The sequence below is a fragment of the Tupaia chinensis genome, unplaced genomic scaffold (genome assembly GCF_000334495.1).
Source record: "Tupaia chinensis unplaced genomic scaffold, TupChi_1.0 Scaffold000407_4, whole genome shotgun sequence".
Taxonomy (NCBI): domain Eukaryota; kingdom Metazoa; phylum Chordata; class Mammalia; order Scandentia; family Tupaiidae; genus Tupaia; species Tupaia belangeri.
This window is the reverse complement of record NW_006159912.1, coordinates 4,608,380-4,624,200: the sequence shown is the minus strand read 5'-3', so window position 1 is coordinate 4,624,200 and position 15,821 is coordinate 4,608,380. Positions and strand designations below refer to the sequence as shown.

The window sequence follows — 15,821 nt, the reverse complement described above, 5'->3', positions numbered from 1 at the left end:
CTCCAATGGTTGAGTCCCGGCCCCAGCAGCTTCTGAAACACACCAGGCCACATATGTGTGTATGCCCAAAATCTCAAGAGGAGAATGGAGGAGAAGGGATTACAACATGGCTATCCCCCAGGAGTGATTTCTCACTTTTCCCCTCTCTCTATCTCTGTTGTTTCTCTGGTGAGTGCATGTAGCTTATGGCAAACATCTGAAAAACAAACAAAAAAGAAATTTGTTTATATGTTTTTTGGCCTCCAGCTTTGCTAGGCACTTGTACCACCATTGTGCCATAGAAAACAAACCTCCATTTCTGTTTGTTTGTTACTTTATTTAATTAGTTATTTTTAATTTGACCAGAGAGAGATAGAGTGAGAAAGAAAGGGAAAGTGAGAAAGCAAGCCACCAGGTCTGGGACTTGAACCTCAATTGGCCATGTGGGGATCCAGCGCCCTTAACCACCATACCATGTGGCCTGCTGGCCCCCTGTTGTTTTTATTTTTATTTTTTTATGAAAACCACAGGATTAGATTATAAATTGTCTTTTATTTCTGAAATACTAAATATTCATGTATTAAAGGTTAATTAGTACAAAGAATACATCTCATTTATTTACGTATCAGAGAGATATTTGCCATAGAACATATACGCTTGCCAGAGAGACAGAGACAGAAAGAAAGAAATCACCCCCTGAGGAGTGGCCACGCCACAATCCCTTCTCCTTTAGTCACCTCTTGGGATTTTGGGCAAGCACACACATGCACAACCAGCATGAATTTTAAGCTGCTGGGTCTCAAACCATGGCCAACTATGTGGGAGTCCAGGGACGTAAGCATTACACCATCTGCTGGTCCTGAGAATTTCTCTCTTTTTACTATAGTCTATTTTCAGGGTCACCAGGTGGCATGTTGTTTAAGGTGCACATGGCCGACCACAGTTCAAGTCCTGGACCTGGTGGCTTACTTTCTCACTTTCCTTCTCTCTGTGTGTCTTTCTCTGGTCAAATTAAAATAAATGAATGAATAAATAAAATAAAATGAAAATAATTATATAGTCTATTTGCCCTTGGTTCATGACAAAAAACTGGATGGGAGCTTATTTATGATACGTTATATCTTTGTGTATTCTTTTAATAAGTAGTTTGACTTTTATCTCTCTTTTGCTTCTGTCTTTCTAACTAAGAATACTTGTTATTTCTGAATCTTTTTTTGGTTCTTAATATTTATTTACTGACTTTTAAGAAATATAGGCATTTTAGCTGTTGGAAGTGATAGCAGAGATAATAGGCATAACTAAACACTAACTGATTGTAATGTATTTTTTGCTAGAATTGTAAGTTTCAGTTGTAATTTTATTTTCTGAGACTTTGAGAAGCACCAAAAAAGTTTGTAAACTAAACTTTAGCCAGTTTATGGAAATGAATCATTCCTTCCTACATAAATATGTCAGTATTGATATTAGGAAATTTTTCTATTTTGCAGGTTTGTTTAATGCTTTTGATGAAAATCGTGACAATCACATAGATTTTAAGGAGATATCCTGTGGGTTATCAGCCTGTTGCAGGGGACCACTAGCTGAAAGACAAAAATGTAAGTATGTTAAATATTGTCATGAGTGAGCAGGTGACATAGTATTTAAGGAGCTGGACTCCCACGTGTGGATCTTGGTTTGAGTCCTAGAGCTGGTGACTTGAAAATCACACTAGGTGTATGTGTGCGTGCATGCCCAAAATACCAAGAGGAGTATAAAAGAGAAGGGATTGCAGCGTGGCCATCCCCCGGGGAATGATTTTTCACTTTCCCTCTTTCACTGTCTCCTTTCTCTCTCTGGCACACCCACCCTATGGCAAAAAAATCTTTTAAAAAAAAAAAAAATTGTGGGGCCAGCAGTTAGTGTAATGGCTATGTCACTGGACTCCCATGTAGCCGACTGTGGTTTGAGTCCTGACCTGGTGGCTTAAACTCACGCCAGGTATGTGTGCATGCATGCCCAAGATCCCAAGAGGAGAATGGAGAAGGGATTGCGGCGTGGCTATCCCCCCTGGGGGGTGATCTCTTGCTTTCTGTCTCTCTGTCTCTCTTTCTGTCTTTCTGGCGAGTGCACATGCCCTATAGCAAAAACCTCTCAAAAAAAAAAAAAATTGTCACAGATATTACAAACTGTCTGAAGAGATAATGAACTTTCATTTATGTAAATCATCTGTGGATTAAGGCTTGAATTTTCATAATTTTGTCAGATTGGCAAATAATAATCTCTTTTGGGGGTTTTTAACAAGGTCAGTCTAAGGAATAAATTACCTATTATTTTTTACTGTGGAGTAGTTTGGGATCTGTCTTATTAATGATGGGGTTGAGGGCCAGCCAGTGGTATAGTAGTTAAAACAGCTGGCCAACTGCACAGTTCAGTCCCAGAGCTGGTGGCTTAGGAGACACATCAGCCACGTGTGCCCAAAAATCCCAAGAGGAAAATGAGGAGAAAGGATTGCAGCATGACTGTCATCACTGTAGGGTACTTCTCGCTTTCCCTCCATTTCTTTCTGACGAGTGTACATGCTCTTTGACAAATATATTTTTTTTTAATTGGGGGTGGAGGTGATTTTCCTGAAGGATTTGTAACTTCCAAGAAAAAAAAAAATCAACCAGGCCATATTTGAAAATTTTAAGCATTTAGGAAATAGTTTTGTGGTAGTCTGCATAGAAAAAAAATTTGCTTCACATAGCGAGGTGTAATTACTTTCTGTCACTTGCACACAATATTTTATTACCAAAGTGAAATTTATGATCAAAGTACAGTTTTATTAAATACCGATGGTCTTTTTAACTTAGGTAAAATGTTGATTTAGCGTAATTTATAAGCATAAGTTTGTTACAGTATTAAATCTTAACCATATTTGAGAAAACACAGCAGTATTTAATTAGAACCTAACTTAAATATATTTACTTAGTTCATCTCTGTGTCTTTCTAGAATAGAACGTCACAAATGTTGCCAATTTTGGGTATGGTGTTTGATATTTTTGGTCTTATTTAGTAATATTGTACAATGCTGCACTAAACTAATTTAATACCATAATTATTCTGAGGGTTAAATCTAAAAAATTTAGATTTCTTTTTTTATTTTTGTTGATTTAACCATTAATACAAACTGGCTTTATGATTGATTATTTGTTTCCATTAAAATTTAATATTAGGTCCAGCCAAGATAGTACAGACTGATGAAGACCAAGACCACATGGGAGGCCTAGGTTAGATTTCTGGGCCACTCTAAAAAAAATACCTAGGTGCGGTGGTACACACCTATAATCCTAGCAATTCAAGAGGCTGATGCAAGAGGATTGTAACATAATGAGACCTTGTCCCCTCCACCTCCCCCAAAAATTAATGTTAAATATGGAAGCTGATGAACTAATGGAAGTTAACAAAGTAGAGTGATATTTTGTAATTAGTAAAGTACTGAGTTTCTAATTCTTCACATATTGTATATAAACTTCATTGAAGGGCTAAAATTGTTAAATTGTTCTTGTTAAAACAGTATGTTCTTTTTTTTTTTCTTTTTTGGAGAGGTTTTCTTTTTTTCGCTATAGGGCGCGTGCGTTCGCCAGACAGAGAGAGAGAGGCAGAGAGACAGAAAGTGAGAAATCACCCCCCAAGGGGGGTATCACGCCGCAATCCCTTCTCCTCCATTCTCCTCTTGGGATCTTGGGCACGCACATACACGGCGCCCAGCGTGAGTTTTAAGCCACCGGGTCCGGGACGCGAACCACAGTCGACTATGTGGGAGTGCAGCGACATAGCCATTATGCTAACTGCTGGTTCCCAAAACAGTATGTTCTTTATACTGGAGATAAGTAACAGGCTATCTTTTTTTTTTTTTTTTTGAGGTGTTTTTGCTGTAGGGCACATGCGCTTGCCAGACAGACAGAGAGAGACAGAGAGATAGAAAGCGAGAAATCACCCCCCCAGGGGGGGGATGGCCATGCCGCAATCCCTTCTTTTCCATTCTCCTCTCAGGATTTCGGGCACGCACACACACGTGCCTGGCGTGAGTTTAAGCCACTGGGTCCGGGACTCGAACCGTGGTTAACTACATAGGAGTCCAGCGACATAGCCATTATGCTAATTGCTGGTCCCAGTAACAGGCTATCTTTACACCAGCATGCTATTACTTATTCTTAATGTAGAGGGAGTGTTTTAAACATGTAAGATAAAATTCTGTAATGTTCAATTTTGAATATTAGAAATAAATTTAAGGAATTCTATTATCCCCTCAAAACCTGTAAGGAATTATAGTAATAACTGTATAATGACCTAGCCCTTTCTTTTTCATCTGTAAGGAATTTGGTTCTAGATTTGCTTGAAAGATGTGGCTCCTCAATCTAGGTAATGGTTTAGAGAGATAGATTTATGAAATATGTTCAAGAAGACCTGGGAAACCCCAGGATGTTAATGACAGAGTATGGTCTGTTGCAGATGAGGACTGCTCCAGAATTTATTGGGTCATCAGGAAACTCATGATGCATTTGATAGAAAAACACAGAAAAATATGTATTGACTTCCCTGATGACCTAGTACTTGTTTAAGAAACTAAGTAATTATACAAGAGCAGCTTTTAGTAAAATGTATTATGCTTTAGACTATAAAAATAATTATCCTTCTTACTAGTTTCTTTGTATTAGTTTGCTTTAAGGTGTTTGATGTTGACCGTGATGGAGTTCTTTCCAGGACTGAACTGAGAGACATGGTAGTTGCACTTTTAGAGGTCTGGAAGGACAACCGCACTGATGACATCCCTGTAAGTTCTGATTGTATACATTTTGTTGCATATAAACTTCCAAGAGAAAATATGGAGTAATGATTTTTTTTTAATGAGAAAACAATTTGTTACTGCTTTTAATTGCTGTGTTATACTAAAAAATATTCATAGCTGAAGATGAAAAATTGGGAGAAATTTGGCTTAGAAAAATTTAATAAACTGAACTTACTGTGTAAAGTTAGAATGAAACAACAGGAATATTATCTCAATTTTTTAAAAAATATGACCTATGGTAATTTTTTGAATATTTGACTGGGGCCAACAGATGGCATGGTGGTTAAGGCTGTGAACTCTTACATAATCAGCTATGGTTTGAGTCCCAGACCCAACAGCTTAAAAATCACACTGGGGGGAACCAGCAGTTAGCGTAATGGCTATGTCGCTGGACTCCCACGTAGTTGACCGCAGTTTGCTCCCAGACCCGGTGGCTTAAAACTCACGCCGGGAGCGTGTGCGTGCGTGCCCAAGATCCTGAGAGGAGAATGGAGGAGAAGGGATTGCAGCGTGACCATCCCCCCTGGGGGGTGATTTCTCGCTTTCTGTCTCTATGTCTCTGTCTGTCTGGCGAGCGCACATGCCCTATAGCAAAAACCTCTCAAAAAAAAAAAAAATCACACTGGGCATGTGTGTGTGGATGTGTACCCAAAATCCTAAGAGGAGAAGGGATTGTGGCATGGCCATACAGCCTGGGGAAGTGATTTCTCACTTTCCCTCTCTATATATCTCTCTCTCTCTCTCCTCTCCGGTACATGCGCCCTATGACAAAAACCTAAAACAAACAAACAAACAAACAAACAAATTTAAAAAATTTGATTAATATACAGTATACCTTAACCACTCAATAATGAAAATTGTATCTTACTTTCTTAATTACTTCTTTGGTGTTTTTTAAAGGAATTGCATACAGATGTCTCTGATATTGTAGAAGATATATTGAATGCACATGACACCACAAAGGTGAGTCCAGCTAGGACTAATTTTTTTTCTTTCTAAAAATAACACATATTCTGAATTGGGATGTATAGCTTATATACATGCTTTATATACATGCTTGAATCTCTTTTGTATCATTCCAGCCAAGTACTTCTTGGACCTATGGTTAAAATATTCCAAGTGATGGGACCAGCAGTTAGTGTAATGGCTATGTCGCTGGACTCCCATGTAGTCGACCGTGGTTCGCGTCCCGGACCCGGTGGCTTAAAACTCACTCCAGGCGCGTGTGCGTTCGTGCCCAAGATCCCGAGAGGAGAACGGAGGAGAAGGGATTGCGGCATGGCCATCTCCCCTGGGGGGTGATTTCTCGCTTTCTGTCTCTGCATCTCTCTCTGTCTGTCTGGCGAGCGCACACGCCGTATGGCAAAAACTTCTCCAAAAAAAAAAGGAAAATATTCCAAGTGATCTCTTAAGGTAGATCCTTTAACCTTTAAACAATCCTATGATGTATAATATGTGAGAAAACATATATAGTCTGCACTATACATTGTATAAGAATTAAGTAGCAATAGCTCTTAATATCTGTAGTCTATAATCTTTATTTCTTCCATGTTAATAATTGATAGTAGAGCTAACTTAATACTGAACAGAAGAAGTCCAAGAAAGAAAGAATAGATACTGTATAATTCCATTTATATGAAGTTCATGAATAGAAGCAACGCTGTCATATAGTTGGAATACTGATTTCAGTACTAAGTAGAAATTAACTAGAAAAAACTGTAAGGTTAAGATGAGGAAAATGTTTTTCTTTAATACGTATATTCTTTAAAATAAAATTTCAAATAGTTATGGTGATTTCATTTTATATTTAAATAATTACTTTATTTAACTTTATTATTATTTTTTAAATTTGACCAGAGAAGAACACAGTGAAAGAGAGAGAGAGAGAAAGTTAGAAAGCAAACCTCCAGGTCTGGGACTTGAACCATGGTTAAACATGTGGGAGTCCAGTGCCCTTAACTACCAATCCACCTGCTGGCTCCAGTTATGGTGATTTCTTTAATAACAGCAAGAATTAGTATATAATAGCAGTGATAGCATGTATTTTAGAAAGAATACATTTTCTAAAAATAATTTAATTTTATTTATTATTACCATTCTTAAGTTTGACCAGTGAGAGACAGAGAAGAGAGAGGGAGGGAGAGTAAGAAAGCAAGATGACAGTTCCAGAACTGGAACCGTGGTTGGCCATGCCATGTGAGAGTCCAGTGCCTTAGCCACCCATCTACTGGTCCCAAGAGAATAAATTTCTGAGGACTAGCAAATGGCATAATTGTTACATCACTGGACTACCACGTAGTCAACTGGTTTGAGTCCTGGACCTAGTGGGTTAAACCCCACACCAAGCATGCATGCCCAAGATTCCGAGAGGAGAATGGAGGAGAAGGGATTGTGGCGTGGTCCTCTCCCCTGAGGGGTGATTTCTCATTTCTCATTTCTCTGTCTCTCCAGGGAGTATATGCACCCTATAGCAAAAATCTCTCTCTCAAAAAAAGTGAAGAAATTTCTGAATTATTTAGTTTGGTAAATATATTAGCAATGATAGCTTAATAGATTTACTCCTGTAGCTTGCATTGCTCTGATGTCTTTTGTGTTCCTATGAAATTCAAAGTAACTTATGTAGATAAGACATATTTGAATTAATTTGAGTTTTTCTGCTCAAACATTGACAGTTAATCAAGTAGCAGGTTGTTGGAATAGAGACTATAATGGTGTTGTTAATTAGAGATTTGGGGGAGAAATAAAGAATATTGGTGTTCTTTTTTTTTTTTTCTTCAATTGCAGTTGTAGAAGGAATCATAATTGTTCTGTTTACTGATTATCAGTAGAAACAAATATGTTTTTAGGGCTTGAGCTTTATTAGGCAATTTTTACCATCTTCCATCTTTTTTTTCCCCCTACAAATTATGTTTTTTCCTCCTTCTGTTTGCCAGTTAAATACAGAGTTTTAATTTCATAGCTTAACAATAAGGGGGTCATACACTGAAGTCAATATATATATATATCTAGCATTTCAGTCTAAACTCATCCATGTACATAGCTGAAATCAGTTAACAAGGAATGACCTAAAAAAATGCTAGGGGGACATTGTGGTTTTTATAGCTATTAAAACTGCATCTTGTACACTGAAGTCAACATACATACAAGGCAAAGTCAGAACTTTTACATTTGCATTTATTCTTTGTTTAACTTTTAATACACTACCATAGATGAATGTTAAAAACAAAAGTAGAGAAGATATTATCGTTATAGTCCTTCAGTCATTCACTACTGCATATAAAATGCTAACAGTGAGTGTTACTTGCTCACTGCTAAGAGTAAGAGGTTTGACACTGAACACCACCTTGGGGATGATGTTTATCATCCTCATAGACTTCTCATTGTAATAGCACCCATCTTTCCTGATTTGGATCAAAGTCCACCAGTTCTACCTGATCCATTTCATCGGTCTCTTCTATTTTATTCCTCTCAGGTAGAAGTTTTTTGTTTGTTTGTTTGTTTGTTTTTGTTTTTTTTAGCAAAGAGAGTTTATCAAGAGACAGCAATTCTAGAAAAGTTTACCTTAAATTCAGTGATTAAGTGACCGTTTTCTTTTGGTCTATGTTAAATTGGCATGCTTTCATTTAACACACACTTGATATCTCTGTGTTTGATAATCTGACCTGGATGAGAGGTAATAACTGTGGTTCAGTTGTCAAGAGTGGACACTGGCTTCTGGAAGCCACACAATGCTTTAAGCAGCTGCATGTCCATATACATGAAAAGGTCTTCTCACTGAGTTAAAATAACATGATCTTTCTGATCTAATACAATGATATCTCCTGACTCCAGTCCTGATTGTTGGTCTCCTTCACCATACAATGTTATCTTCTGCCTATCTTTCATGTCTTTGTCAATTTAAACTTCTAGAATCTTCTTGTCTCAAACTATTTTCCTTCCATTACAACTTTTACATCTAGCTTTAGGACTGATCTGTTCCCCGTGGCCATGGCACTTCATGAATACAGACTGAATTTTCTGAATTATGCCAGGTCCTATCTGATGAATTCTTATTTGCATTCTAGTACCTTGGCAGTTGGGACAGCAGTCTCCTGCTCCTTTCTTACCACCTCAGCCTTCACATTTGTCACAAATCACAGGGCAAGTTTTCTTGTTGTACCATTATTTAAATCTTCTAAGGTTACCGACAGCTGATGAACAACATTTTTACCTCTTATTTCTCTCTGCATCCTTCCTCTTCTCCAAAAATCATATCAAAGATGTCCATTGGGGAGCCAAAACTGCCACCTGTTCCCCACTCTTGAATGGCTTACTGTCCTCCTTTGTCATATATTTCCCTTTTCTTTACATCAGAGAGAACTTTATAAGCTTGAGAGATCTGTTTAAACTTCTTACCTTTGGGACCAGCAGTTGGCGTAATGGCTATGTCGCTGGACTCCCATGTAGTCGACCGCGGTTCACATCCCAGACCCGGTGGCTTAAAACTCACGCCGGGTACGTGTGTGTGGGCCCAAGATCCTGAGAGGAGAATGGAGGAGAAGGGATTGTGGTGTGAACATCCTCCCTGGGGGGTGATTTTTCGCTTTCTATCTCTCTCTCTCTCTCTGTCTATCTGGCGAGCGCACGTGCCCTATAGTGAAAAACCTCTCAAAAAAAAAAAAAAGAATTATTTTAACTTTAACTTTATTTTATTATTATTATTATTATTATTATTATTTCCAATTTGACCAGAGAGAGGGAAAGTGAGAAAGGAAGCCATCAGGTCCAGGACTTGAACCATTGTTGGCCATGTGGGGATTCCAGTGCCTTTAACCACCATGCCTCCTGCTGGCCCCGTTTCTCTCTCTTTATCTGTCTCCCTCTGGAAATTTGAAAATAAACAGGAAAAAAAAAAGTGAGGGTTAATGTTACTAGAATAGCTTTGTTGATTTCTTACTGTTTTTGTGAAGTTCAGTAAATATTTATATCAAGTGGCCTACCTAATTAAACCAAATATGTTTGCATTAACACAAATTATAAATTTTTCTATTGAATGCATCAGGGTGGATCAGCCCTGTTACTTAGCAGTTGAGGGATCTAGATCCCACATGGCCAACTGAGGTCCAAAATCCAGCAACTTGAACAGCATTTTAGCCATGCCCAGTATCCTCACAGAATGGAGAAATAGAAGAAAAAGGATTATACTGTGACCATGCCCCATTGAGGATGGAGCATTTTCTCTCTCTCTCTCTCTGTCTCTGTCTCACAGGCATTCACACCATCTGGTAATAAAAGAAAAATATTTTTTAAAAAGAAAAAATAATTCATCTAGGCAGACATACAGGAACAAACTTATACAGTTTACCCACTACCTTAGAGTAGTTAATAGGAAAGTGAAGAGGAAGAAATCTTTCGTAGATTGCTATTAACATATGTAAACAGCAGTTGATCATGAAAACCAGTAGCTATAATCAGGGTGATTTAAAATCTTTTATATAGTATGACATTATATAATGAAAAGAGAATATATCCATACTATTAAATAATAAACGCAGAAACACGTATTAGGATTATTAGGTAACAGTTGAATACATGAAGTAACAAACATTTGCTTCATTTTTTTGGTCATGCAAGAAAAAAAATTATTGGCTTTTGTATATACATGTAATTTTTGGTACATACTGACATGACAACATATGTCATTTTACTCAATTCAGAGAAGTAATGTTAAGTTATATTTTGGGGAAATGCAATATAGATACTCATTCTTGATTATATATTAGTTCCTTTAAGTCTTTAAAAAGGCTTAGTGTTGGCGCTGGCAGGTGGTGCGGTGATTAAGGGCACTGGACTCCCACATGGTGACCATGGTTCAATTCCTGGACCTGGTGGCATGCTTTCTCATTCCCCCCGCCCCTTCACTGATCAAATTGAAATAAATAAAATAAAGTTAAATAAACTAATTCTTTTAAAAAAGTCTTGGTGTTGTCATGTTTCTGAGCCTTAAATTGTTAGTATGAAAGAACATAATGCAGAGTCTGCTTTTTGGTTTCAAAATTAGTAAATATTCCATCTTACATATACCCAGAGCATTTTGTGGTTTTTCCATAGGTAACCCTTGTGGCAGAAATAGTGTAAGTTACTTTCCAAGTCTTAATGGAGAAAGATTGTCAGTGATAACTTGCCTGTTACTGCTGATTGCTTGAAAAGAATTATAAGTGGCATTTGTACAAGTTTTGCCACTTTCAAATTTACACTAGCTGGCCTTCTTTTCAGATGAACACAGTATCTACTATAAATTATTGGTTTGCTCTCAGAAAAAAATAACCAATAAAAGTTTAATAAACCAGATTTTATTCAAATGCTGTAAAAAATTATGTTCTTAACCTGGGCTCTTTCTGAATGTCTTTCAGATAGGCCATCTTACTCTGGAAGACTATCAGATCTGGAGTGTGAAAAATGTTCTCGCCAATGAATTTTTGAATCTCCTTTTCCAGGTATGTTTAAGATAAATGACAGGATCAGAGGGTAATACTATAAGTAGTTTTACATCTTTTCCATCACATTATATTTACAGTTATCACATCTAGGCTACAAAACCATGTATTATAAAAAGACAATTATATTATCTTGTCTATCATCTAAGAAATTAGAAGATAAAGTATGAATGGCCTAGCTGCTGTGGTACAGGGCTAATGCTGATGCCCTGCAGTATTGGAAGCTGTATTGTTGACAGCAGTTTGGATCTTGGTGGGGACGGGGGTCTGAAAACCACATCAGTTGCCCATGTGGGCACATCAGATCCTGAGGAGAACTGGAGAAAGGAGATCATAGCATATCAAGACCCTATCAAGGATGCCTTTTCTCTCTTTCATGCATGTGATTTCTATCAAAAGAAAAGAGAACATGAATGCATGCTAAAGTTTCTTAAAATCATGGTAGGAAATCAGAATGTAAATGATGTTTATGTTACAGCTTATGATAGAACAGCATGTAGACATGTAGAGAATAATTTAAATTGCAAAAGCCATCATAATTTGCTATTTTTTCCCATTGGTGCTGGGTCACTTGGTATCTAAATATAAAAAAAAATTGTCATGACTCCTAGCTGAGACCATACACAAAAATTTCAGATAGCTGGGAACCAGCAGTTAGCGTAATGGCTGTGTCACTGCACTCCCACGTAGTCGACCGCGGTTTGCGTCCCAGACCCAGTGGCTTAAAACTCAAGCTGGTGCGTGTCCGTGTGTGCCCAAGATCCCGAGAGGAGAATGGAGGAGAAGGGATTGCAGCGTGACCATCCCCCCTGGGGGGTGATTTCTCGCTTTCTGTCTCTGTATTTAGGCCATCTTACTCTGGAAGACTATCAGATCTGGAGTGTGAAAAATGTTCTCGCCAATGAATTTTTGAATCTCCTTTTCCAGGTATGTTTAAGATAAATGACAGGATCAGAGGGTAATACTATAAGTAGTTTTACATCTTTTCCATCACATTATATTTACAGTTATCACATCTAGGCTACAAAACCATGTATTATAAAAAGACAATTATATTATCTTGTCTATCATCTAAGAAATTAGAAGATAAAGTATGAATGGCCTAGCTGCTGTGGTACAGGGCTAATGCTGATGCCCTGCAGTATTGGAAGCTGTATTGTTGACAGCAGTTTGGATCTTGGTGGGGACGGGGGTCTGAAAACCACATCAGTTGCCCATGTGGGCACATCAGATCCTGAGGAGAACTGGAGAAAGGAGATCATAGCATATCAAGACCCTATCAAGGATGCCTTTTCTCTCTTTCATGCATGTGATTTCTATCAAAAGAAAAGAGAACATGAATGCATGCTAAAGTTTCTTAAAATCATGGTAGGAAATCAGAATGTAAATGATGTTTATGTTACAGCTTATGATAGAACAGCATGTAGACATGTAGAGAATAATTTAAATTGCAAAAGCCATCATAATTTGCTATTTTTTCCCATTGGTGCTGGGTCACTTGGTATCTAAATATAAAAAAAAATTGTCATGACTCCTAGCTGAGACCATACACAAAAATTTCAGATAGCTGGGAACCAGCAGTTAGCGTAATGGCTGTGTCACTGCACTCCCACGTAGTCGACCGCGGTTTGCGTCCCAGACCCAGTGGCTTAAAACTCAAGCTGGTGCGTGTCCGTGTGTGCCCAAGATCCCGAGAGGAGAATGGAGGAGAAGGGATTGCAGCGTGACCATCCCCCCTGGGGGGTGATTTCTCGCTTTCTGTCTCTGTATTTCTCTCTGTCTGGCGAGCGCACGCGCCCTGTCATGAAAACCTCTCAAAAAAAAAAAGTTTCAGATAGCTTACGGTTCTAAATGTAAGAGGCAAAAAATAAAACTTTTAGAAAAAAATGTAGAATGTCTTAATGATTTTGATGTGGTAGAGTTCTTAAACAAGGCACATAAAGTACTAACTGAAAGAAAATATTGTTAATTTGAACTTCAATAAAATTAAGAACTTTAAAAAAAATTTCTCAGTATATACTATTAAGAGGGTGAAAAGATAAACCAGAGTAGGAGAAGATATTTTTAATATTTATATCCAAAAAAATACTTGTATCTAAGTCACACAGAACAAAAATCAGTAAGAAATATATACAGTCCCTAGGTAAAAATGTGCAAAAAACTTAAAATGAAACTACAAAAGAGAATATCCGAGGCTAACTGCATAACCTAGTGTTAGGGGAAACCAAATCCCACATGGTCAACCATGGTTTAAATCCCAACCCTGGCAGCTTGAAAAACACACTGAGTGCTATGTGTGTGTGTTTACCCAAAATCCCAACAGGATGGAGAAGTAGACAAGAAGGAACTGTGTAGTGGCCATGCCCCACTGAGGGGTGCTTTCTCCCTTTCCCTCTCTTTCTATATCTCTCTGTCTCTGGTAAAAGTAGGTACCTTCTGGCACTTTAAAACAACAAAAACAAAATGAAAAACAACAATAAATATACCCAAATACCTGATGAGTTTATGGAAAAGGGCTAACCTCTTTAAGTTACCATGGAAATACATACTAAAATCACACTCAAGGGACCAGCAGATGGCGTTAAAGTTATGTTTCTGGACTTCCACGTAGTTGAGTCCTGGACCTGGCGACTTAAATCTCACGCCAGGTGTATGTACATGCATGCCCAAGACCCTGAGATGGAGGAGAAGGGATTGAGGCATGGCTATCCCCCTTGGAGGGGGTGATTTCTCACTTTCTGTCTTTCTGTCTGTCTCTGTCTCTGTCTCTCTCTCTCTCGGGAATGCACTCAACATGTAGTAAAAATCTCTCTCTTAAAAAAAAATCACAGGTAAAATCCTCTGAGGGGACCTTAAAAAGTACATGGAAAATGGAATTTTAAAAGTGTTTATTTTGATACCAAAAATGTTTGAAATCTATGCATAGTTTAGTGTTTTTAATAATAGAAATTTTCATGATCTTTTTGAAGATCTTTCATATTAGATACCCACCACGATGACTAGTTTTTAAGTGATATGAGGTATTATTGAAGATAACAAGCAAGTAGAACTCTCACACATTGCTGGTGGGAATGTAATTTGTATACACTTTGGAAATTGGCATTATTTATGAGATATTTTTAGAATTATCTGGCAAAATATGGAACTGGACATAATGTATACCTTGTGACCCAGCAAGTCACAAATACCTCTTGTGTGTACCTAAAGAAGCTTCTACATATGAACACCACAAGACATACAAGTGTGTTCTTTTTTTAAAAAATATGTATAATTTTTTTTATTACAAGTAGGTGCATGGGCTCACCAGAGAGAGAAAAAGCACCCTCCAGGGGGGCTTAGTCACACCACAACCTTTTCTCTTCCATTTCAAGCCACTGGGGCTGGGACTTGAACTACAGTCAGGTATGTGGGATCTGACTTTCTAGGCAAAGCATTTAATCACTGCACCTTGGGACAGCTTATGCGTATTTTCATAAGCATTCTTTGTTAGAATCAAAACCAGAAAATGACTCATATCTATCAACAGAGTTGGTAAATAAATTGTAGCATCTGCATTCAGTAATACATGTTGCAACAAAGAAGAAGTACTCTGTGAGCATCATATTAAAATATATAGTATTGGTCCATCCTAGTAGCACAGTGGTTAAGCGCTGGCAGAGAAAGCCAGATCACATATGGCTGACCAGTGTTTGCATCCAGCCCCAGCTGCTTCGAAAACATGCTCAGCATGCACTCACATGCCCAGGATTGTGACATAGAGAATTGCAGGAAAAAGAATTTAAGACCAGGCCCCGTTTGGGGGTGCTTTTTCCTTCTCATTCTCTCCTGTGCATCCATGTATCCTATGGCCAAACACATACACACACACACACACACACACACACACACACAGAGTATTGAAATATTCTGGGGAAAAAAAACTTTTTTCCCTCTTTTCCTTTCTTTTACCATTTCTTTCCCACTTGGAGATTTTGAAGTTAGTGTCCACTGGGGTGTTTTTTTTTAATAAAAAAAAAAGATCAGCAGGTGGCATGTTGGTTAAGGCGCTGGACTCCCACATGTCCGTTCAAATCCTGAACCTGGCAGCTTGAAAATCACCTCGGGCACATGTGCATGCATGCCCAAAATCCCAGGAGGAGAATGAAGGAGAAGGGATTGTGGTATGGCCATCTTCCTGGGCAGTGATTTCTCACTTTCCCTCTTTCTGTCTCTTTTTAGCAAGTACATGTCCCCTATGGAAAAAAAAAAAAACTAAAAAACAAATAACACTCAGCTAAAGTTGAAATTTACCCAAGATAATAATTGATAAGTTATCAGTTGAAAGTCATTGCTAAATCAGATTCTCGTCTAGGAAGTGGAGATTGTGCAGAAAATGTGGAATATTACACAGGCTAGTCATTGGTATCAATCAAATTTGATTTACCATCTTTTTCTCAAGGTGTGTCACATAGTTCTGGGATTAAGACCAGCCACTCCAGAAGAAGAAGGACAAATTATTAGGTAAGTCTGCTGTTTTAATTTGCATTATAACCAAATAGTTGAAATTTCATTGTATA

General features: G+C 37.9%; 1 protein-coding gene across 1 annotated transcript in view; it reads left to right on the top strand.

Annotated features, from left to right (window-relative positions):
- Positions 1 to 15,821, top strand: part of USP32 (ubiquitin specific peptidase 32) — a gene marked incomplete at its 5' end in the record, with an annotated part of 140,329 nt that overhangs the window by 46,534 nt on the left and 77,974 nt on the right. The window contains 5 exon segments of the mRNA XM_014590131.2: positions 1,467 to 1,574; positions 4,659 to 4,774; positions 5,690 to 5,752; positions 11,182 to 11,265; positions 15,704 to 15,765. Of these exon segments, the coding sequence (XP_014445617.1) occupies positions 1,467 to 1,574; positions 4,659 to 4,774; positions 5,690 to 5,752; positions 11,182 to 11,265; positions 15,704 to 15,765 (433 nt within the window).